Source organism: Puma concolor, chromosome E1, assembly GCF_028749965.1.
Source record: "Puma concolor isolate L17-30 chromosome E1, mPumCon1.1.hap2, whole genome shotgun sequence".
In the NCBI taxonomy this organism is placed as follows: Eukaryota; Metazoa; Chordata; class Mammalia; order Carnivora; family Felidae; genus Puma; species Puma concolor.
The window spans coordinates 37,045,012-37,068,214 of NC_141680.1; the positions used below are offsets into that span (position 1 = coordinate 37,045,012).

General features: G+C 58.0%; 2 protein-coding genes across 4 annotated transcripts in view; both read right to left on the minus strand.

Moving 5' to 3' along the window:
- Positions 1-234: 234 nt before the first annotated feature.
- On the minus strand, positions 235-16,026 carry PDK2 (pyruvate dehydrogenase kinase 2). The gene is made up of 11 exons (XM_025915555.2): positions 15,802-16,026; positions 13,781-13,922; positions 7,065-7,136; positions 6,487-6,671; positions 5,883-5,972; positions 5,583-5,660; positions 3,101-3,177; positions 2,910-3,008; positions 2,638-2,745; positions 1,908-2,021; positions 235-1,329 (listed from the first exon to the last, which is right to left on the minus strand). Exons 1-11 carry the CDS (start codon positions 15,917-15,919, stop codon positions 1,189-1,191), a joined length of 1,224 nt encoding a protein of 407 aa, XP_025771340.1. The 5' UTR covers positions 15,920-16,026; the 3' UTR covers positions 235-1,188.
- A 4,625-nt stretch (positions 16,027-20,651) lies between these two features.
- The window catches only part of ITGA3 (integrin subunit alpha 3), a 31,118-nt gene continuing 28,566 nt past the window's right edge, over positions 20,652-23,203 (minus strand). For 2 of the 3 annotated variants that reach the window (XM_086687025.1, XM_086687026.1), the window contains 2 exons: positions 22,810-22,953; positions 21,918-22,057 (listed from right to left, as the gene is read on the minus strand). In XM_086687025.1, coding sequence (XP_086543151.1) covers positions 22,843-22,953 — 111 coding nt within the window. In that variant the 3' untranslated portion in view covers positions 21,918-22,057; positions 22,810-22,842. Of the gene's footprint in view, positions 22,058-22,809; positions 22,954-23,203 lie in introns of all 3 variants that reach the window. The other variant, XM_086687024.1, reaches the window with a different exon arrangement.

Genomic DNA, 23,203 nt, shown 5'->3' on the forward strand with positions numbered 1-23,203 from the left:
GTTGCGAGGCTGCGCTGGGCCCTGAGGGTGGTAGGGTGTCAGCAGGTGCTGTACTGTCGGGCGTTCTGAACGGATGGCTTTGCCTGGTGCTGTGCTCGTGGTAGACACTGAGTCATGCCCTGGGCTGGGTGTCCTGGGCGCGTCATACGGTAGTCACAGGGACCGCAGTCTGCGTGTGTTGTTTATGCATGTGGATCTCCTTCCCCCCTGCCCAGGAAAGCAGCCAGGACACGGTCTCATTCAATCTCCTCTTTACTGTGGATGTCACGGTCATCATCACAGCCACTAGGAGGAACACACAACTTTAACCCCCTGTGTGCTAAGGGGAAGGGTGGGGGCTTTCAGGGCTATAAAACTAGCTATGCACATAGAGCATTCTAGGGAGAAAGCCACCCCAAGCACCTGCGTGTCCAGGCACAGTGGGAGGTGGGGTCTGGAGCTCAGGTGGAACCGTGTGGGTGTGGGGCCAGCAGGTGGGTGTGTGCATGTGAGGACATGCCAGGGGAGGGCTTGGGAGGTGCCTGAGGGGCTCTGAGAAACTTGGCTGAGGGCAGCTGATCTCTGGGGCCTCCCAGGGTCTCCCACTTTAAGGGTGAGCCCTCGGTGAGAACTCCTGCCTCCTAACCTTGACCTTCAAAGCTCCGGGTGGAGGGAGGCGCTGTCGGACCAGGTCCCCAGCCAGGGGCCCAAGGGTGCAACCCCCTTTCTCCACCCGGGGACGCCCGGCTCCTTCCTAATGCTGACACTGGACGAGGGCCAGGGTGCCTGCACGGGCTGGGGGAGGAGGAGAAGGCAAGCAGGGTGTCCACTTGGAAGGTCAGGGCCGTGGAGGGCAGTGAGGAAGACCCAGGACCCCTGGCAGCAAAGTGGCAGCCCTCGTCTCAGAAGGAGGACGGCCATGGAAACATAGCTCTGGGACACCCCATCAGGATGGAGACGGTCCCCTGTCCTCAGGCATCGCCCACCGAGCCTGAATACCAGGGAGACTACTTAGGGGTCTCCGTGGAGACAGAGATTGGCACTTAGGGGCCCCCCACGGACTGGTCACCATGATTTCCACAGAGACAGAAGCTGGTCATCAGGGGGAGCCTCCCCCCCCACCTGGGGGGGGGCTGGGGAGGGTCACCGTGGTGGCCAGTCCCAGAGACAGCAGTCCATCCTCTCAGGTGCAGCGGAGCGAGGCGGCCCCTAGCTGACACGGTAGGTGGACGTGTTCTTGGGCTCCGTGCTGGGCACACACCAGTCGCCCGCCTCCTGGATGGTCTGGTAGTGACGCCAGGCTGACTTGTTGTAGACGGGCAGGCGTTCCACGGAGTCCGTGGACAGGGCCTAGAGAGCACTAGGGTCAGCTCGTCCCGCTTCCCAGCGCCTCACCCACTCCTCAGGAGATCGCCCTTTCCCCCCGGGTGGGTTGTGGTGGCCTCTGAACATGACCATGTCTGAGTCAGCCCAGCCAGGTGCCAGACACTGGCTGAGACAACTGACCCTGGCCCACAAAGACCCACGAGAGGACCTGTCCCTTCTGTGCCTTGCTCCTGCCCATCCAGGGAGGCTGCTCACTGAAAGGGTCAGGGAGGCAGAGGGAGGGTAGGCTGTGACCTTGAACAGGGTCACGGACGCTGGGCCTCAGTCTCTTCCTGAGCTGAATGAAAGTTCTCTATGGTACACCCCTTCCTCCTGGGTATAAGAAGTCAAAGGCCCCCAGAACAGGGGTCTTGGTCATAGACCGTGGACTTCCTTAAATTGCCTGCCGGGTTGGGAATGCCTGGGGGTTGGGGAACTATAGCTTTGCTCTGATTCTCGGTCTGGAATGGGGAGAGGACTGGGGGGATGGAGAAGAAACCCAACAGCAGGCCGACACGCCAGGAAACCCCCACAGGCCGGGCCCTGCAGTCTCGGAGCCTCACCTTGAGGTAGATGACAGCATCGGTCCCAAAGCCCTCCATGGAGAAGAGCTGCAGGTCTCCCTGGAAGTACTTGGCATAGAGGCGGGAAATGGGGAGCCCGTACCCGAAGCCAGCCTACAAGGGGGCAGCAAGGGAGCGTGATGTGGAGGCTGGTGCTGGGCCTCCTGGAGTTGCAGGGACCCAATGTGCCGAGTTGGGGTTAGGGCCAGGGGATTCCCAGGATCCCCCAGGGGTGAGGGAAATGGGTCTGGTGGAGCCAGAAAGGCTGAGCCGTCTCAGCTGGGGTTGGTAGGAAGCAGGGGAGGCAGAGGAGCTTGGCCCTGGGAGCCAGTGGGTCTGGACAGGTCCAGGGGCTCCCGTTCCCACACCTCCTGCTCTGCTGGGAAGGCAGGGAGGTGCTGGAGAGTGAACAAAGCAGAGGGAGAGGCAGTAACTTCGTGGGGCCCTAGTGTGAGAGGGAGAGTTGAGGAAAGGTGACAGACAGATACCTGCAGGTCAGGTCAGAAGGCAGCCACAGGCTGGGGGGGGGGGGGAGTGGGAGAGGTGCCCTCCCCTGCCCCCCAACCCCCCAGACTGGGAAAGGTGACTGACACCACACACAGCCATACAAGAACAAAGACCACGGGAATCGAGGAGGCAAGTGATGGGGACAGTGACTGTTTGAAGAGGTGAAAAGACAGGCATCCTTTAGGAGGTGGGGGCGGGGGGGACTGGAGAGAAGCCGTCTCACCAGCGGGGTCCCTCCAGTGCCTGGCTGGGGGGTGGGGGCTGTGGAATACATGTAGCTGAAGAGTCGCTCGATCTTCCTCAGGGGGACTCCCCCACCCCGGTCACTCATCTGAGGGAGACGGATATGTCGTCAGTGCTCACGCCACCCACACCCTGACACCCCTGACCCTCTCTTGGTCGTCCCCATCCCCAGGGTCTTCTCTGAGCCCATCTCATGGTGGGAGGGAAGTTCCCACCCCGCTGTCCTCCGGCCCCAAACCAAGAGCCACATACTTTGATGGACAGATCTTCCTCACCCAAGGCCACCATGACCTTGATAGGTGGGAGGACAAGGCTGGACTCGTGGCTTTCCACAGTTGCGCGCATGGCATTCTGTGAAGGGAAAGGGGGAAGTGATGAGTGGGAGCGGCCTGGCCCAGCCACCCCCAACCCCACAGAGGGAGGGCCATCCCCCGCCCCCTTACCTTGAAGAGTTCAAAAAGCATGTGGTAGAGGTGGGAAGGGACATAGACCATGTGAATTGGCTGTTTGGAGTTGGAGGCTGCGGGGAAAGTCAAGACCAAGGATCAGAAAACTGTCGAGAGGTCACCATTCTGCATTCATTCACTCAGCACCTAGGACCCAGCACTCAACCACCCATCTATCGTCCAACCATCTGCTGGGCCACCCATCGGGCAATTGTTCATCCAGCTGTCCATTCGTTCGGCGTCCGTTCAACCATCTATCTATTCATATGGTATCTATCCGTTATAAAATGTCTGTCCATCCATCTGTTCATCCATCCATCCAACCACTGATGTTTAATGGTCAACATTTATGCATTCCTCCAACTACCCATCCAGTGTCCATTCAACCATCCAACTGTCCCTCAACTATGCATCTATTCAAACATCTATCCTTCTCAGTTATCCGTGCATTCGGAGGGTACAGACCCATCCTGCCCTTGATCCCCTGTTTATCGAGCCACCCATCCATTCAAGAAGTATCTATCCATCCCATATCCAGCCTCCTAGCATTCACCCGGACACCAGAATCCCTGGGAGTTTTTTTTTTTTTTTTAATGTTTATTTATTTTTGAGAGAGAGACAGAGCACAAGTGGGGGAGGGGCAGAGAGAGAGGGAGGCACAGAATCCGAAGCAGGCTCCAGGCTCCGAGCTGTCAGCACAGAGCCCGACGCGGGGCTCGAACCCACAAACCACGAGATCATGACCTGGGCCCAAGTTGGATGCTTAACTGACTGAGCCACCCAGCGGCGCCCCCTGGAGAGATTTTTTTAATCCAGTGCGGGGAGGGGAGAGGTGCTACACATGACTCTTAGAACAGCACTCTGCCCCTCAAGAATCGCTCTGGCCTGGAGAGTTTCTTGGTGTCTTTTCCAGGTACCTGGCACAGAGCTTTGTAGCAGGAGCTCAAAAAGTGTGCGGTGGATTACGGAATGAAGGAATCTCAGGCCCTGCGCTGGGCAGTGGGGCATAAAGTTGAATAAAACTCAGCCCTACCATCTTGGAAATTCAAGTCTGGACAAACACACAACTGACTTTCACATTGGGTGTGGTACCCAGAGCTATGTGCCAGGCCCTGAACTTGACCCCAGGGATACTGAAGTAAAGTAGCCTGTCTCTGCCCTTCTATCTTTGTCCCCAAGGAACTCAAACAGAGGTAGGTGGGTGCCTAACTATGTTTTCTAGGAGGTGCAGGAAGGCTTTTCCGAGGACCTGAACTTGAACTGGGCCTTAAGGATGTGGGCAGCATGACTTCCAGGCATGAAATACCTACCTAGGTTTCTGGAACCCAGGTAGGGGATGGCTAAGGAGCAGGTGGGGGAGGGGAAGGGTATAGAAACTTCCAGATCCCTGATTGCCCTTTCTCCTATGCCCCTGATTCATCAGCAGGTCCTGGCCTCTCTATTTCTTTTTATCAAATCTACCCTCTTTTTTTCGTCTCTGCTGCCTTGCCCTCCCATGGATTCCTGCAGTGACCTCCTAACTGGTCTTCCTGAGGTCTCACCCACCCTCTGCAACCTCTAAATATCGTTGCAACGTAAGTCAGACCCTGGCATCGCTGTGTTTCAAATCCTCCGATGGGCTTCCCGCTGCACACAAAATCCCAGCTCCTGTCTGTGGCCATGGGCCCTGCGTGCCCCAGTCTCTGTCTCCAACCCCTTCCCGTCCATCTCACTGGTCCTGCTGGTCCCTGACCACCCCATCCAAAGTAGGACCCTTGCAGCCCCCTTCTTGTATCCCCTCTTGCCTTCCTCTTTTGGTAATAGACACCCCCTCCCCCAAAGTTTTAACGGGCACGTGGCTGCCCAGCTAGACTGAATTCCCAGGCTCCCTGGCAGCCGGGCATGGCCAGGTGACTTAGGGGAGTGACTGTCCACCCCCTGAGCCCTGCCTTCTACAGCTTCTTCCCCTTCTCCAGCTGGAACTGAGACCTCAGGGTGGGTGGCCAGCTCTGACTGCTCTGCCCCAGGGGCTGGAGAGGGGGAAGCCTCTCTTTTAATTAAGCCACTGTTGTCTGGATTCTGGAAGGGCAGCCAAATTGATACCCTATTAAATACACTGCTCCTCGCCACCGCTGTCGCGTGACCTCATCTTGCTTCCTCCCCATCATTTGTCACCATCTGAAATTAGCTTGTTTATTATTTGTTCACTGGCTAACACCCAGCACCAAGAACGTAGCCTCCACGAGAACAGAGTGCCTCGCCTGGCGTGTTTACTGCCTAATAAATGCTTAATATAAATTAGTAATGATACTGCTAATAATAAGTCAATACTAGCTCTGCTTCTGCCCCATCCAGTGCTTTTCCTTTTTCTCCCCCTGCCCCCAGGTCTTTTCCTGACTCTTCCATATCACCTTCTACTCCGGAGCCCTTAGACAAACACACACACACACACACACACACACACACACACACACACACACACACGGCCTTGTTCACTCACTATTGATCTCTTGGATCTCCAAGTCAGGGGAGGCCATGTAGTACTTGTCACACAGGAGCTTGGCCATATCATAGGCATCTGAGAGAAGAGAGGGGCCATTTAGGGAATGGGGTGGTCCCGGCAGGCAGCCGGCCCTCTTGGCACTGGCTTGGGCGGTGGGGGGGGGGGGGGCATCGCTAACATTACACCCAAGGGGACGAGGCCCCCACCCGCCGAGGAATGGCTCAGCCTCGGGCCAGGTGGCCTGAAGGGGGTCTCTGGGGCTCCTCCGTGTGGGTCAGCACGGCGGGCACGGCTTACCCTTCACCACCTCGGAGACGTTGCAGTTGGGGTCGATGCTGCCAATGTGTTTGGGGTGGGCCGGGTTGGTGCTGCCGTCAAAAATCAGGGCTGTAGGCAGGAAGGAAGGGTGCTGTCCGTGGGGCTCCCCTCCTGCCCCCAGGGCTCTCTGACTCCACCCCTATGCTTAACACCTCTCCCCCCCCACCTCCTCCCCGTCTGGACTGTTTGCAGACCTGAAGTCTGCTCAGAGAGCCTCCTCCCCCACACAGCCCACATTACATTTCTTCCTCCTTCTGCTAAACCACTTACAAAAATGATTTTCCCCGTCCTGCATCAGAAATAATCTGAGCATGAGGAACTCATTTGATTTTCAACTGGTTACAATCTCTCAACAATCACAGTGAATACTTTGGGACTGGGGGACTCGGAACAGCAAACTGTTGCCGAAAGTACTAGAGGGTTTCGACGAATACCACACGGGACAGTGTGTAGGGAGGGAACATGATTTTGCATCCTACAAACACGGAGAACAACACGCCTCGTTGCCGCCGTGTTCCTTCTCCGCCGTGGAGCCAGGATCCCTCTTTCGGGTCCTGAGCCACCTCCCCCAGCCCCTGCTCACTGTGCTGGTTGATGAGCATGCGGATGGAGATGCGGCTGAGGTAGAAGCGGTCCAGAAAGTACTGGATGTTCTGGTTGGAGACCGGGTCGTCGCCGTAGGTGTCCTTGTACTCCAGCACACCCTGCGCCATGGTGGGCACCACGTCGTTGTGGCGGTTCCGGATGGTGATCAGGGCATCGGTGAACCTGTAGGGCACGGCGGCTGTCGGCCCCCCGCCCTGTCCCAATTCTGGGCCCCCTCGGGCTCCTCCCCACCTCTGACGTCCTCTCCCCGAGTCTTCCTTCACTCGACCCTTCCCAACCTGACGGACACACGGTGCCTTCCCCACTGCTTCCCAAGCCTGCCCTGAATCTCCCACCGCCTGTCTGACAGCTGGGAACTCCTCACGGGCAGGGGCTCAGATCCCCCAATCAGACTCAGGGACACCGAGGCCAGGGGCCAACTCCCCCCTCAGACTAGATAGCCTTGAGGACAGAGGTCATTTCTTCCATCCTCCTGGCATTTCTGCATCTGGGCTGTGACCCCGAGCCCCCTCGCCTGCACCTGCCCTCCTGCCCCCGGTGGAGGCCCTCACTCACTGGCTCAGGGTACGATGGTCCTCGGGGTCTTTGTCCAGGAACTCCATGATGTCCAGGAGACTTTGGACATACCTGTGTGCAGTGGGGGAGGGGGGACATGGCCTCAGCTCCAGGCCAGGCCCGGCCCCCCTTCCCACCTGACAGCTGGCCCCATGCCTGCCCCGCCCCTACGGTGGGCGGCACCCGGACGGCACTGGTCGACAGGCCGCACCACACTTTTTCCCAATGCGTTTCATCTGTATGCAGATCTCCCTGACAACACAGTAAGTTATGCAAGAACATCTCTCATTTGCTGGTCCCCCATATAGCACCTTTGCTTTGGGATCTAAGAATGGCAGTCTCAGGAGGGCACTGGACATCATCCCAACCCCGGGGCCTCATGGATTACGGACCAAGATTCTGCAGTGAGAGGAGGCTGGAGCAAGTCACTTAACCTCCCTGAGCGCCCTTCACGGAAACCGACTGTAACATCTGACCTGTCGGGTTGCTGTTTCATCCCACGAGGCACGGCTGGCCAGCCCGGGGCATGTCGGAGCCCAGGCTCAGTGAGGATTATAGCCTAACACTCTGGGCTGGGCACAGGAGCCGTGCAGTCTGCCCAGGGGAGTGGATTTTGAAGGGCAGGTGGGAAGGACACAGGAGTGGGGCAGGCAGGCCCGGCCCTGGCCATGGGTGGGCTGGAGCCCCCAGCGAGTCAGGAAAGCTCACTCCACTCCAAAGGCCCGACAGGGGTACGTGGCCACCTGCTGCTCCCAACCGCAGGCCTCGTTGGGAGGCCAGTTTCCTCAGGATCTACAAAAGAGCTAGGTAACCGGGGGAGTGTTAGGAAGTCCTGAACTCGGGGCAGCAGGGGACCGGCCGGTAAAAGGGAGTCAGGCCCACCCGTGGCAGCAGAGGGTATCAACCCAGAGCCTGTGTCAACCTAGAGCCCCTGTGAGCCGGGACCCCCGCTGTGCCCCGGCTGACATGCCCAGTCCACAGGCTGTTCTCCTGGGGAAGGCCACCAAGCGGAGCCTCTCTCCGGGAGAAACACTTCTAGCCAGCAGGAAGGGGCTGCCTGGGGCAGAGGGCTGTGGGGCCCAACAGTCTCTAGGAGAGGCCCCTCCGCAGCAGGAGCGTTCCTTTGTACACAGTGCTTTGACCTTGACAGGTATGACGAGCAGGAATTAGCCCCGTTTCACAGGTTCCTCAACTGAGGCCTGAAGCAGCCGTACAGCTGGGAGGTGGTGTAAGAGAAGACTCAAGCCTCCGGCACTCTTGCCACCCCGTAGTGCCGTCTGCTCAAAACGCTCACCTCCGTGTCCCCGCGGGTCCCTCTGTGCAGAATACCCTTCCCCCTTCACCTACCAACCGCTGTCTTCCCTCTCTTGCTTCAGACAGCGGAGGAGAGAGTGGGAGAGCTGGCTTGGGGGCTGGCTCCACTGAGTCGCCGTCCCGGCTTTCCCGCTTCGTGGCTGTGTTGCCTGTGTAAGTCGTGCAGCCTCTCTGGGCCCGAGTTTCCGCCTCAGGAAAACGGAGGGTCTTGTACCTACTGCTATTGCTACCTTTCAGTGAGGGTGGAACGTGACCATTGGCACAGTGCCTAGCACACAGTGAGCACTCTCTAGATGTGCGTCCTTGTCACGAGTGGAGGTTTAAATGTCGCGCTGGGCTTCAAATCTGTCTGACTCCAAGTCTGCACCGTGCGGCCAGCTGCCCGCCACCTACACTGGTCCTCACAGTGCTGGGGCCAATGTGATGGTGGCCGGCATTTCCAGGGGGCCAGGCTCGGACAGGGCCTGCTCCCCTACGTTAGCCTCCGCGTTAACCAGGGAGCTAGGTGCTCCTGCTGCACCCATTCCACAGATGAGGGGGCTACCGTGCAGAGCAGGGCCTCTCTCTCTCTCTCTCTCTCTCTCTCTTTCTCTCTCTCGCAGGCTGTGTGCCGCCAGATCCCTGTTCCGCCCCCTCACCGCCATGCCCAGGATAAGCTTCACGCTCAGGATTCTGGGAGGGCGGGATCTGGGGAGAACACCTGCAAGGGTGCAAGGCTGGGGTAGGTAGAAGAGAGGAGGGGGAGGAAACCAGCTGGGGAGTGGAGCCCAGAAGCCCTGGGTTAGAACCCCTGCCGGCCTGCCTCGCAGGGCCTTTCCTTCCGGGGAGTAGTCCTCCCAGGTGGACTCTCAGGAGGGGAGAGGAGAGGATGGGAAGGATTTTCCCAGAGGACCCCGGCCCCCGCCTGAAGCCTTGCAAGGTCTGCTGCGCCGGATGTCACGATCGGATCCTAAAGGGAGAGGCACCGGGGAAGGAGTGAGGCTCGCTGGCTCCCGCGCTGCCCCCCACTCCGAGGGCCGGAGAAAGAACTGGGCTCAGACCCGGGAGGCCCGAAAGCGGTGGTGCAATGACAGGCATTCCACTTCACTTCTAAGTTTATCCGCCCCCCCAAACCCATGGCCGGACAGAGCAGGCCCAGCCGGTAGCGGGGGCCCGACACAGCTGCCCTAGGGAAGGCCTGGGCCTGCCGACCTCAGCAAATCAGGCCCCGGGGCGCCTGCCTTCTGGGGCCTTCTAGCCTGCCCAGAGCCCTGGATTTGGGAGGCGGGGGAGGAGTGGGGGTGGCGGAACATGTGGCGAGGTGGAGGGGGTGAGTGCACACCATGCAGTAACGTCCACAGCCGCTGGGAATAAGAAGTGTGAATGAGGCCGTGGCCATTTGAGGAGGGGGAGGTGACAGACCTGTCCTGCATCGTCCAGATGGAAGCTGCTCTGTGGAGGGGTGCTGGGTGCAGTCCCTGAGCCAGGCAGACTCGGGTCCTGGGGCTACAGAAGCCGCTGAGCCGCTCAGGTCCCCGGCTATAAAGTGGGGTTCACGGCAATAGCACTCTGAGGTTCTCAGTCTCAACTCTGATCTTGGAAGGAGCGGGTGAGGGGGTCGGTGACGATTTGGCCCCAGCCCCAGCCCCATGCCTGGGGTACGGCGGGCCCTGGGTTCTCAAGGGCCGTGGTTCCTGTAGGGTTGGGGTGCGGGGTCTAGACCTCACTGACGGGCAAGGGAGGTTCATGAGAAGGTGCTGGCCATACGGCCCCCGGCCCCTTTCCCTGCCACCCCTTGGTGGCAGGAGATTCTTAACCTCACTTAACCCCCTACCTTCTGGAAGCACACGCCTACCAGCGCCACGCCCTCCTCCTTGGGCTGGCTTTCTCTCCTGCTCCGTGCTCAGCATCCCTAGGCGGCACACGTTCCGATAAGGGGAGCCCTACTGTCTGTGGAGGACTCGCTTCGTGAGTGTGGAAACCTCTGATCCACGTCGCTGCCCACTCCCCCCCCGCCAAACACAGCACTCTTCCCCTCCCCTTATGAACGCAGCCACCAGGTCACAAGGCCGCCGCTGGAGTCCCGGCTCTCTCACCAGCAGCCTGAGTGATCTCACACCTGTGTCTTCACCTCTCTGAACCTCAGCCTGCTCATCTATGAAATGGGGATAAAAACAAGGCCTCCTACCTCGGGCGGTCGGGAGCGCTAAGTGCGGGAATACACGGACATGCCTAGTTCCTGATGCACAGCAGGCCCTCCGGGTCTGTTTGCTTTGGTCATTGCCATCGCTATTATTACCACATTGTCTAAGAGAACCTCGGCCACAGTCACAGATCTTTGGCCTGGAGGGACTGCCGCCCCGGAGCTCAGGGCATCTAATGGTGGCATATGCCCTTAGAAACAGGATGGATCCCCATTTTACGGGGGAGGAAGCCAAGGCTCAGGGAGGCCAGAGGCTTGCCAAGGATGAAGGGTCCAGCAAGCAGCAAAGCCAAGCCTCAAAGTCAAGTGTGCTGACACCGACACCAACGACCAGGGCTTTCTACTCTCTTCCAGTCGCTTCCAAAACAGGCGCCCTCTGCACCAGGTCTGTCTGGTTGAAACAATTTATCAGGTTTATTTAAAACCAGGAATGCTCAGCTTGTCCACATTGACCCTCCACCCTTGCCTAGACTCTCTCGGCAGCTGAGAAACTCGCTAGCTATCGCCACATCTTAGCACCACTGCCTCTGATCGCATTTGCACAGGCCTCTCCCATTTCCCAAGGGATGGCATTTCCTCCCTACCCATCAGACTCTGAGGAGAGTGGCCCTCCTGCCAGGCTCCTTGGTATGTTGTCCCCCTGCTGTCGTGCGAACCCTGCCCACCTCCACCTCTGCGTCCAAGCTCCTGGAGGAGGTATGCACTCTCTCACAGGCAGCCACCTCGTCCCCATCGGAAAGTCCTTCCTCCCCTCACACTTCAGCTTCTCTTGCTGCGGCCGATGCCCGTTCTCTGGAAAAGAAACCTCAGCAGGCTTCTCTTCAGTGCACCAGGACACTCACTCTAGCAGTCCCGTTGCCTGCTCTCCTGTGAGTTAAATCATCCACCGGGAGGGGTTCTCTCTTGTCTAACTCCGCTCCCACCTTCTGTTGCTGGACGCCACTTCCAAGCTTTCGGGGAAGAAAAGCCAGGCCAAGCCCACCCATGTGCAATTCATTTTCAGGAATGGCCTGTGCAGGAGCCTGGGGGCGTCACGGGCAGTTCAGCAGCTCCCTGCTCCCCTACACCCTGACAGACATCCTCCGGCTCTCCTAGGAACACGGCGTCCCGGGAGGGGCCCGAGAGGGCCTGTCTTGGAGTCAGGGACCTGCTGGAGAGGCAGTCAGCCAGTCAGCCGGGCAGAGCCGGAGGAGGAGCGGGGGACCAGATGGCACCTTCTGTCTCCTCCCTGCGACTTCCACACGCCCCATGGTGGGAAATACTGGCTGGCTCAGATGTCCTGCACCTCAGAGGGACAGGGCCCAGCAAGGGGTGACCTGGTGGGGCTATAGGAAGACCAGTTTCCGCCCTCACCCCCCCCCCCTTCACAGCTTGTATCCAAAGCACTATAGGCACAGAGTGAGGTCTCAGAGGCCTGCCTCTACACCTTGGCACTGGCAGTTCCAAGGCCTGGAATGCCCTTCCGTTCCTTCTAGTTCAAGGCTCACGGAGGCACCCTATAAGGCCCAGGGATGTATTGCCTCCGCTATGCGTCCATTTCAACTTCCCCACAACTTTCTGCTTCTTTTTCTAAACGTTTGTTAATTTTGAGAGAGAGAGAGAGAGCATGTGCATGCGAGGGAGAGGGGCAGAAAGAGAGAGGGAAAGCGAGAATCCCAAGTAGGCTCTGTGCCACCAGCGCAGAGGCGTGTGCGGGGCCGAAACCCCTGAACCGAGATCATGACCTGAGCCGAAATCAAGAGTCGCCCAATACACTGAGCCGCCCAGGCAGGTGCCCCTTCCCCACAACTTTCTGACTCAGTGTGCACCTTCTATGTGCCTGGCCTTGTGCACAAAACGCTTTCCTTACTGCGTCTCATTAAATTGGAGAAAGTCCTGCGTGTGCCTATCCACACGTAGCAAAAATGCTGGAAAGGCCCCAATAAAACCTTATGAAACGCTACCAGTGTTTGGTTACGGGGTGGAGGGTAGTGGCTGGCATTCTCTTCTAGCTGCTTTTCCGTGTTTTCCAAATGTCAAAGTGGGCATGTTATACTTCTACAATGAGGAGAAAAACCTAACCGATGTTACTTTTGAATAGTATTTTGGTTCTTGGGGGGCGCCTGGATGGCTCAGTCGGTTGAGCGTCCGACTTCGGCTCAGGTCATGATCTCACGGTGCGGGAGTTCGAGCCCCGCGTCCGGCTCTGTGCTGACAGCTCGGAGCCTGGAGCCTGCTCCGGATTCTGTGCCTCCCTCTCTCTCCCCCTTCTCTCTGTCTCTCAAAAATGAACCAACGTTAAAAAAATTTTTTAATATTTTGGTTCTGAAGTAAAAGTAACTCTTCTTCAGCAGCTCATTGCTCCCACCACTGCCTATGGAGCTCTTAACTTACCCACTCTGCTCCCTACCAGATCGCAGGCTCCCTGAGGGCAGTTGCTGCTGCTGTTTCCCGTACCCAGCATGGCCCTGGGCTCACAGCAGGTGTGGACCCATGCTCCTGAATCCAACAGGGATCCACAGCCACATCACACCATTGCCAGAAGAGCCAGCAAAGGGCTTCTGCACAGGTACCACCAAAGACCAACAATGATTAGCCACTTTCGTGCCCCTTACAAACTCCTGTTTGTTCTTCACGTGACTGGCCGTTGATTGATGCCATCCAGTTACTTAACCTGGGACAGAGTTCTAGAGTGAGCTTTGCTGAGGATTTCCCTCTGCTACTGCTACGACTTTTGGGCCTTGCCCCTCCAAAGTTCTTGGGGGTAGGTACTAGGCCTGGGTCTGAGTATTTCCCAGCATCCAAAACAGTCTGACTTGTAGCTTGGATTACATAATTTGAAAATTCGTTTCTTTCTGTTTCCCTGGCCCTACAATGTTGCCCCAGATAAACATTACCCGGTAGGTGCTGGCTTTTCAGAACCAGGGCCAGTGGCGAATGGCGACATGAGCTTGGTTTGAGTTTTGGCTGCAGAAAATGATTTCCCAGGGGGATCCTGGGTTTCCAGAGGAAGGAGAGTGGCTAAGTATAGGGATGGCCCACAGGCGTGGAGGCTAGGAGCTTTATCTTGGCCTCGCATTCCACTTGACCTTGGGCAACTCTCTAGCCTCTTGGAGCCTCTGTGCTTCCCCACCGTCCCCACCTCCCTCAAGGCTGCTGGAAGCACAAAGACTCCATCTCTGAGCCCAGGGGCATCTGGCAGCAGCATGGGCAGTGGAGTGGGAGTGGCCAGGGGTCTCACCAGCTCTGGACCAGCTGTACCGAGGGCGTGCTCAGCACCCGGTCGGGAAGCAGGTTAATCTCTTTCATGATGTTGGCCAGGCGCACGGGCAGCTCCTGCCTCAGGAAGGTGAATGACGTTTTCTCACAGGCATTGCTGGACCCTAGAGGGAGAGAGAGAGAGGGGAGCCCACCCAGCTGCAAACCACTGGAGCCACTGATCATCTCAGGCTCAGGTGGAAAAAAATCCTTCATTTCCTGAGAGTGCAGAGAAGCGACCAGGGGCACAAAGCAAAGCAGCTCTCCTAAGCCCCTGCACTGCTCTCACCTCCATACCACCCCTCCGAACCCTCTTCAAGCTTGCGTCCTCTCCCCAGCCCCCACTGACCCCTGCTTGCCTTCTACCACAGGGGACAGGGCCACTCCCAGGCACTCTTGGAGCCACCTCTGGCCTAAGCGACCTCACTTTGTGTCTTTCTGTCTCTCTTAGCAGAAGCTCCAACTGCAGAGTAGAGGGGGTGGGGTGGGGCTGATCCAGGTGGGCAGAGAAGCCCGGGAAAACCACCCTTTCCCGGGGCTGGAAATGGCCGAGGGGAGCTAACACTGGCCCATCGCAGCTGCAGGGGCCCAGCGTCATTGTGGGCCCAGTCCGTCCTCACCTAGGCTGGTCTTGATGACCACTGTAGAGTTGCTCCTGCATTAATGCCTGCCTGTGGGGCAAACAGGGCCCAGGCTTGGGAACCCAAATACTTGATCCTTGGTCTGGCTTCAAGATGAAGACCAAGTGATAGACTAAGGCCATGGCCTAGGGTCAGAAGACCTAGATTCGAGTCTAAGTTCTGCTCCCAACTCTGCCACCAAGGGCATGTCACCGTCCTTCTGAAGATCTGTTTCCCCCACTGCACTACAAGTGGACCCAACCCTACTATGAGCCCCACCTAGCCCATTTCTATAACTGGGGTCCAGTTTGGACCGGACAACTGCTGGTGGCTGGGAATGGGCCCAGGAGGCTTTCCTACACGGAGACAGCTCGAACAGGGCAGGGGGACAGGCAGACAAGTCCTGGGGAACAGGGGCCCTGTGTCCTGGCTGCCACCTCCCCACGCCTCCCATCGGTGACGCAGCTGTAACTCGAGCCAGGCACTGTCTCTTCAACTCTTGAGAGACCTGGGCATCCCCTCCTAATCCCCAGCTGGCACCACGGAAATACATGTAGACAGACAGGGCCCACACAATGCCTGTTTCAGTCGCCACACTGGCACAGCTTTGCTTCTGCTCCAGAGGCACCCCCAGCGCGCTGCTGGTGGGTGATCCTGGCCCAGAAACCTAGGGACAGCCAAGGTTGCAAGCCTCCTGACTCCACCTCATGGTGCCCCAGGCCTTGGCCCGGTTGGGGACAGGGAGCCAGGCCCAAACAGATTTGCTCTTCAAGTGTCCTTGCCCACTGGGACAGCTGGGGGCCAGCTCCTTCAGCGGGTAGAGGCATAGGGACCAGCGACCTCCCTCCTGTTGACACTTTCTGAAAGAGCCTGGGCCCCACCTGACCCCAGGGTGCCCAGCCCAGCCCAGGTCTTCTTCCAGATGGTTGCACCTCCCAATCCTGCCTTGTTACTGCCACCAACATCCCCGCCCTATTTCCTCTCCAACTCCTACCCTTTGAGCCACTAGGGCAACCATCGTTAACCCTTTCTGTCTGGATATATGCCACTCCCTTCCTGCCCTAACATCATCGCCTCATTGCCCCTTACTCCAAGACCTCTCGCAAAGCCCAACAAGACACCTGAACCCCTCCTTGTCAGTGCTCCCACTTCCCATTAACGACCTAGTCCAGAGCTCTTCCCCAGGGCACCTTAACCCTTTCAGGGCCAGTCCCGGCCCCCTCCCTTTAACCCTTTCCTGCCTGGTACCCTTCCAAGCAACCCTTCGCTGTCACGCAGGGCCTTTCTTCTCCGCATTGATCCTTCATGACCAGGGCCTCTTCGCTTACCGCCCCCCGGCGCCCCGCGGGCCCCCGCGGCCAGCCGCCCCCCGCGCACTCCGTACCGAAGTCCAGAAACTGCTTCATGGACAGCGGGGACGGGGAGAACTTGCTGAAGTGTTCGATGTACTTGGGCGCCCCTGCCAGGGACGCATTTTTCAGCAGCGCGCGGACCCAGCGCATGGTGGCGGCGGCGGCGGCGGCTGCGGCGGCAGCGGCCGCTGCTCGGGCTCGGGCTCCAGTCCCTCCGCGGTCAGCGCTGGCTCTAGCGGCGGCCCAGCCCGGCCCAGGGACTGGGGCCCGCGGTCTCCTCCCCGCCCCGGTCCCGGCAGTCCTCCAAGCCCCGGCCAATCGGCTCGTCGAGGTGCTCTGACGTCGCCAATGGCCGCTCACAAACAACCCCGGCAGAGCCAATCGCCTCTTGCCCCGGCACGTGGCTTCCCCTGGACCCGCCCCCTTAACCCGTCCACGCCCGGCGAGGCCCGTTGTTTTCTTGGGTAGCACCGAGGGCCCGCCCCCCGAGCGTTCGTTCCGCCCTTTCCTCCTCCGGGCCAAGCCCCGCTTAACCCCTGCCTCCCCAGAGGTCCGTTATTCCTCCTTTCCACTTCCTTTCCCGCGCTCTCCCCGAATCTCCTTCGCTCGCCTTCCCTGAAATTATCCGGATAGTTTTCAACGAATCCCTTCCCTCCCAAAGGGACCTGTTTCACCCGCCCGGACCCGCATTTGCGCTCCCCGAGGGGGACGGTCTGGTGGGTTCCCAGTCCGGATGACAGTGATTTAGACTGGAAATGTTTGCAAACTTCGGGATCAAGATGCAAGCCCATGCTCACCCCTCATACAGATTTGCCCCCACCCGCTTCCACACAGATCCAAGCGGCTCGGGAAAAGGCGACACCCAGAGTCAAAACCCTAACGACTGGCGGCGGCGGAGGCAGCCGCTAGCATCGGCGCTATGAGTGCAGTTTACAAAACACTTATTTTATTATTCTCTACTCATTTGACTTGAGAAAGCGACCATCTTCGCCCTGGGCTTCCTTAGAGAAAGGTCCTGGCAGGTGATCTGTGCTGAGGATTGGGGAGCCCTCCCTTCCCCAGTAGCCCGGAGCTCTCATAAGAACTTGGCGCCCCCTCTCGTGGTGGTACGTCCTGACCCCGCCTTGCCCCTTTGATGTTTTCACTCTTTCACTGTTCAGTTCTTGGGCCCCACTGACCAAGTGCCCAATAGGCTCTGGGCTTTGTGCTGGGAACAGGAAACACAGAAAGAATAAAGACGTAGTCTTTCCCCTTGATCGGTTCATTTCTCAGTTTGGGAGGTAGCTGCTTAAGTAAGTAGTTGCTGTATAACAATGTATTACAGTCACCACCGAGCTATGTGGAAGGCTTCACAATGGCAGGGACTCTTAGCTGAACGAATAATAATAACCTATGTGCCGGGCACTGTTTGCATGCGTTATTTTATTTAATTCTCCAGATGGCTCGATTGTGCTGTTATTGTCCCCATTATATAAATGAGGAAACTGAGGCTCTGGGATCATTCTCAAATGCAAATCTGAACTTGTTTTCTGTTGTTGTTTTTGTTTGTTTTTTTAGTTTTATTTATTGAAGACACCTCTGCACCCAACACGGGGCTCAAACTCACTGCCCGGAGATCAAGAGTCCCATGCTCTTCCAACTGAGCTGGCCATGGACTTGTTACCTCCCTTGCTCACGGCCTTTCAGTGGCACTCCACTTCTTACTGGTGCCTTTCCTGCTGCTGCATGATGTGCTTTGGCTTAACTCTCCAGGTTCATCTCTCCATATTCCCCTGCTTAACTCCCAGCCATAATCATCTACTGCCTTGAACCAGCCTCCAATCTCCAAGACGTTACAAAGGCTGTCTCTTCTGCCGAGATCATTCTTTTTTCTCACCACCTGCTCCTTCTTCAAGTCTCTGTGACCCTACCAGGCTGGGTTATGGGTTCCCTCCAAGGGCTCCTTGGACCTCCCAACCTTAGCACAATCGTCGGCTGACTCCTCTGTCTCCCCCACTAGACTTGAAGATTCAGGAGGGCAGGGATGTCTGTGTCTGTGTAATTCACTGCTCGATCTCCAGCCCCAGGTATAGCACCTGGCACACAGAAGGGAAAAGAATGTGAAAATAGAATTGGGGTCACCACGGAGACATGCCACAGAGGCACCAGGGAGGAACAACGAAACATCCTTCCAGCTGGCAATTACGTCATTGATGATGTTGGTGAGTGCAGTCCTCAAGATGCCAGGAAGAGTATGTGGCATACTACATGTAAAAAGCCCGGCTCTGGGGGCGCCTGGGTGGCTCAGTCGGTTAAGCGTCCGACTTCGGCTCAGGTCACGATCTCGCGGTCCGTGAGTTCGAGCCCCGCGTCGGGCTCTGGGCTGACAGCTCGGAGCCTGGAGCCTGTTTCAGATTCTGTGTCTCCTCTCTCTCTGACCCTCCCCCGTTCATGCTCTGTCTCTCTCTGTCTCAAAAATAAATAAACATTAAAAAAAAACTTAAAAAAAAAAAAAAAAAGCCCGGCCCTGGGCCTGGCACATAGTAAATAATCAGTAAATAGCAGCTATTACTATTATTGTCAAAATTTAAGTAATAATGAGAAGGCTGTAAGCCCTGAGGCTAGGTGTAGGAGAGAGATTTCCCGTGATCCTCTCGTTAGTGCTGGACTTCTGAAATTTTTTTTTAACGTTTATTTATTTTTGAGACAGAGAGAGACAGAGCATGAACGGGGGAGGGTCAGAGAGAGAGGGAGACACAGAATCTGAAACAGGCTCCAGGCTCCGAGCTGTCAGCCCAGAGCCCGACGCGGGGCTCGAACTCACGGACTGCGAGATCATGACCTGAGCCGAAGTCGGACGCTTAACCGACTGAGCCACCCAGGCGCCCCAAGTGCTGGACTTCTGTAATGTGGCCTCTGTGCTTAGGTCTGCAAAGCTTGCTGCAGGGTGATAACGGGAGTGGCATGGTGTGGTCAAGCTAGGTTTAGGTGATGCTGAGGTAACCTCCACCCACACCATGCCCAGATTTCCCACTATATATACAATGCAGGTTGGTGGGGGGTGGGGAGGGGGGGGCTCTCAATCCAGGCTTCTACAGCAGCAGCAGCAGCAGCCGCAGCAGCAGCAGCAGAGGAGGGAAAGCCCGGGAGGGCCTCGCCCAGCAATTAACTCTCTCAGCCCAGAATCGATCCGCTTCCCTTCTGCTCACAACTCACTGGCCAATATTAGTCACATGACCTCATCCAACCCGGAAGGCCCAGGAAGTGCCATCCAGCCATGTGCCCAAAGGGGGAGAATCACCTTATGGGTCCTTCTAGTGACACAAAAGCCGAGACCCTCTTGGGGAACAGTTTGGAGGTGCTACAACTCCAAGGATCTCCAGAAGCTTGACATGATCGAGGACCCTTTTATATAAAGTGGGTATTGCCGCCTCTCTACCATGATGTTTCTTTCATAAAAGTGTAGCACCAGTCCTGAAAATGACTACTTACACTGTGGTGTGTGTGTGTGTGGGTGTGTGTGTGTGTGTGAGAGAGAGAGAGAGAGAGAGACAGAGAGAGACAGAGACAGAGACAGAGAAAGACTGTGTTCTCATCCAAGCATAAACAGTCTGTCATACACACACACACATACACACACACATATATGAGACTGGGGGCTGAGCCTGTGAAGGTGGCCAGAGGAAAGCGTAGATCCCTAGACCCCACCTTTTTTCATAAGTAGAAAGTGTCTGCAAAAGACAGGAGTGAGCCGGACTGAGCTCTGCAGCTGGACTTTGCCACCCCACGCGTGGTGTTACTCCAGACTGAGCGAATAACCCAGGTTTTGAAAAATGAACTGGAGGTTCCGATTATTATTCGTTCTGAGAGCTTTGGGTAGTGGCTGGGGTTTTCCTGGAGGAAGTGGAGCTTCCACTGTCAATCATCCCGGAAAGGGGCAATCCCAGCCCAGAAAGTGAGGGGCAGTCAGTGAGGCAGGCTGGGAGACACCCAGGCAGACATCAGCAGGGGGTCCTGGGAGAAAAGCCTGGGTTTGTGGGCTCTCAGAGCGGCTGAATAGAGGATCTGCCTCTAGGCTTCACTGAGTAGTAATTTTCAGCCTCTGGGGAAATCTTCCAAAGGCCATAGCTTTGAGGACGATTGACGGAAGGACCCAAACCACAATTCAGGACAAAGAAGTCATGGGGAAAGCTCCGTCCTCCCAGTCCTCCCAGGCTCGTATGGAAAGGGGGCCTTAGGGAGAGCTTGGCCCAATAATGTGGGCCAAGGGGGCTCAGTACCGAAGCAGCCCTGGAGCAGTGACCACAAGACTAGGACTGTAGGTACCCCTGCCCAGAGTCTGCGCAATAGATACTAGGACCTTTCCGTCTTTCCAGTCTTGGGTCCCTGGTTCGCCCTCTGATCTACTCAACATGGTGCCTAGGGGTGGGGGTTTGGGTGCAATTGCAGAAAAGCAGGTTCTTACTGAACCCAGCCACTGGATGAAGGTTCTTGGCTCTCCGCCCTTGCACTCAGCCTCCCTGCACCAGTATCCAGGACTACCTGTTTCTATACAGCAGAGTAGCTTTCTGCCTCTTCCGGACCCTGCACATCACCACCTCTCCCTCCCTCCTCCCTCCCCAGGGCCAGCACACTGTGCACCAAGAAGCCATTTGGGATTCTATCCAGTCTACTCAGGTCCCCTCCCTGACTTTAGGTTCTGGATCTCAGTTATATGTCCACGACCATCCCTTAGACCAGCACATCACTGAGAGCAGGGGCTGGTATGTCCCCCTCCCCACCTCTAAGATCCCTCCCCGCACCTGGCTTTGTCCGCCCAGGGGTCAGCTAGATGACATCATTATCCAACAGACCGAACTGGGGTTGGTACAGGGTGGGGGTGAATGGAGGCCGATGCAGTGCATAAAAACTGGGAGCTGTTTATTGGTCGCCTGAGAAGCCTATATACAAAGAAGGCACAAGGAGGGGGAGGGAGCCTCCCGCTACAGTACCATGGAAGGGGACAGGGACTGGAAAAGTGAACCGCCAAGCGGCAGGGGTCAGGAGAGGTTCCCTGGAACCGGCCTCAACTTCTAGACTGGGCCTCAGGACCTACCCTCGGGGGAGGAGGCAGAGCTAGGTTGGCTCTGAGAAAGCCAAGGACAGCCAAGAACTCTCCTTCTAGGTCCCCTCCCCACGGTCAGTGAGGGCAGAAGAGGTTCTGCCCAGGGGGCAGGGCCAGGGCTCCCTCCCTGTTCTACATTCAAGTGTCGCTCCCTCTGTGATCTTGCGTGTGTTGCGGGGGGGGGGGGGGGGGGGGGGGAGATGGTCTCTCCAGGCCTTCAGAGGCCTGCGCGGTAGTGGTGGGTAAGAAGTGGTATCTCCTCTCTACGTCCAACATCTCCTTGGCCCAGGACTGGTCCCCTCCTCTGCTGAGCGTTCCACTGAGTTCCCAGGGCAGTCCCGCCGCCACCTGTCGAGCTGGCCGGCGGCTTTTGCCCATCTTTGTTCCTCCAGACTGCTCTCCTCGCCAGTGCGGGCCGTGGCCGAGGAGAGAGGCTTCACAGAGGTCCGTGAAGGAAAGCCATCTCGGGGGCCTTCCTTCTAGCTCACTCTGCTCTTGGGTCTGAGCACGCCCAGTCCTGCAAACGCCACGGTGGGCAACCTGAGGCAGGCCCCCGCGCCCTCTGGCATGGGTGCCGGGAGCTGGGGGCCCGGCGCGCCGTTCCTTGTCAGTAGTTTTAGACTTAATAGCAGAGTCAATCCAGTGACTATGGCTCAAGATGGGTCCAGTGTGCATGGGGGAGGTGTCACCACAGCGGGGGCATTTTCCTCCTGGCTCTGGTGGAGGCCCTTTGGCTTGGTTTTGGCACAGGCAGAGGCAGGGCCACGCATGTCCACGCGCCAGCCGTGGGGCACAAGCCCAGGCCACAAGCAGGGGGCCCCGCGTGTGTCCAGGGCCCAGGGCTGCGGTGAGCACTGCAGGGCCCGCGACCCCGGCCCTCCTGCGGGGAGCCCGTGGCCGGATAGCCCACGCGCGTGCTCGAAGAGGGGCGCGTGCCTGAGTCTGCTGCTGCCAGCCAAAGGCAGTGGCCCCTGTGGACCGTCCGGGGCATAACTTATGATAAATAGAAGGGGGCACCAGGGGGAGCAGGGGTGGGATCAGGGAGGACATCAGTAGTATCGGTCCCGACTCTGCCAGCTGGTGACCCAGTGCTTCTTGGTAGGCACGGTGCTCCCTGGAGGCGGATAGCGCTCCTCCTCCCGGATCCGCACCGCGTGGTACTTGGGCATGATCCGGTAATAGCGGGTCCGCTTAAAGAAGTCGCACTGCATTGGGGTGGGGGGTGGAGAAGAGGAAGGGTATCAGCGATCCAGCAATCCGGGCCGCAGGAAGTTGTGCCCAGCCGCTTCCTCCCCCCACCCAGAGGCCCTCAAAGCCGGGACCCCCGACCCAAACACATGCCATCTCCCTGCACCGCGACAGGGAGGGCGAGGTTGCCCACCCCACGCCCCAGAGGAAGGAGGAGCTGAGGAGGGCAGAGAGGAGAAGGGAGGCAGATGGAGACAGAGGCGGGGCACTGAGATTGTTGATGAGAGGGCCAGGATGGGTGGTGGTCTCCCCTGACCATGCCGTTGGGGTGGGGGTGGGGCCAGTTTGTCGCCTAGGGGTGGGGGGGGTGCTCCAAGGAGGAAAAGTACTAGTTCCCAGGAGAAGGACTCTACTAGTCCCGTCCTTCTCAGGAGGTGTAGACTCACTCCGGAAGTTTGCTGTGTGGCCTAGAGATGGGGCCTCGCCTTGGCCTTGCTCCTTTTCCAAGAAAGCTTTCCCAGAAAGCCAAGGGGCACGGGGAGCATTTTACGGCCCCCTCTTGGGACCCCAAGTCTTCAGGGGAGGCAACGAGAAGACACGTTGAGCTCTCCCAGGGAGTGGAGGGAGACCAGTGGCCTGCTTTTAGGGGTGGCGCTGGGGACAGAGTGAAGTGCAGAGAGTGCCCATGGGGAGGAGGAGCGGATAGGACAGAGTCAGAGGCCCCGGCCAGCTGCGAGGCTCAGGGAAGAGGGCCCGGAGGCCGCGTTACCCGGGTGGGCCGGGGGGCGGGGGACTGCCCCCCTCAGTAGTCGTCGGTCAGCCTCTCTGTCTCTGACGGCTGGCTCTTCATTTCCGCCTTCTGCCTCTTAGCTTCATACAGGGCGCGAGTGCGGGCTCGCTTGAAGAAGCCGCACTGCGGAGGGGAGGAGGTGGGGATGGGCCATCAGGGGGAGCTGGGGGGGTCCTTGCCAGCAGCACTCATGGGCGGGGGCTTAGGGCTGCGGAGCCCGGATGCTAGGCCCCCGGCCCCAGCCCCAGCTTGGTGGTGTGGCCGGAAGCCAGAGCTTCCTGGCTTCTCCTTTCCAGCTTGCAGGTCCCCCCCCATTAGCCAGGCAGGAATATCCTGGTGAGTGAGGTCAGGATGGGACAGGGGGTGCGACTGG

Excerpts from the sequence above, each read along its gene's own strand:
- PDK2 (XM_025915555.2), bottom strand. The coding sequence starts at position 15,919 with ATGCGCTGGGTCCGCGCGCTGCTGAAAAATGCGTCCCTGGCAGGGGCG. Across the intron at positions 13,923-15,801 it reads GAAGCAGTTTCTGGACTTCG|GGTCCAGCAATGCCTGTGAG; the intron begins GTACGGAGTGCG and ends CTCTCCCTCTAG. Across the intron at positions 1,330-1,907 it reads ATGCTGTCATCTACCTCAAG|GCCCTGTCCACGGACTCCGT; the intron begins GTGAGGCTCCGA and ends AGTGCTCTCTAG.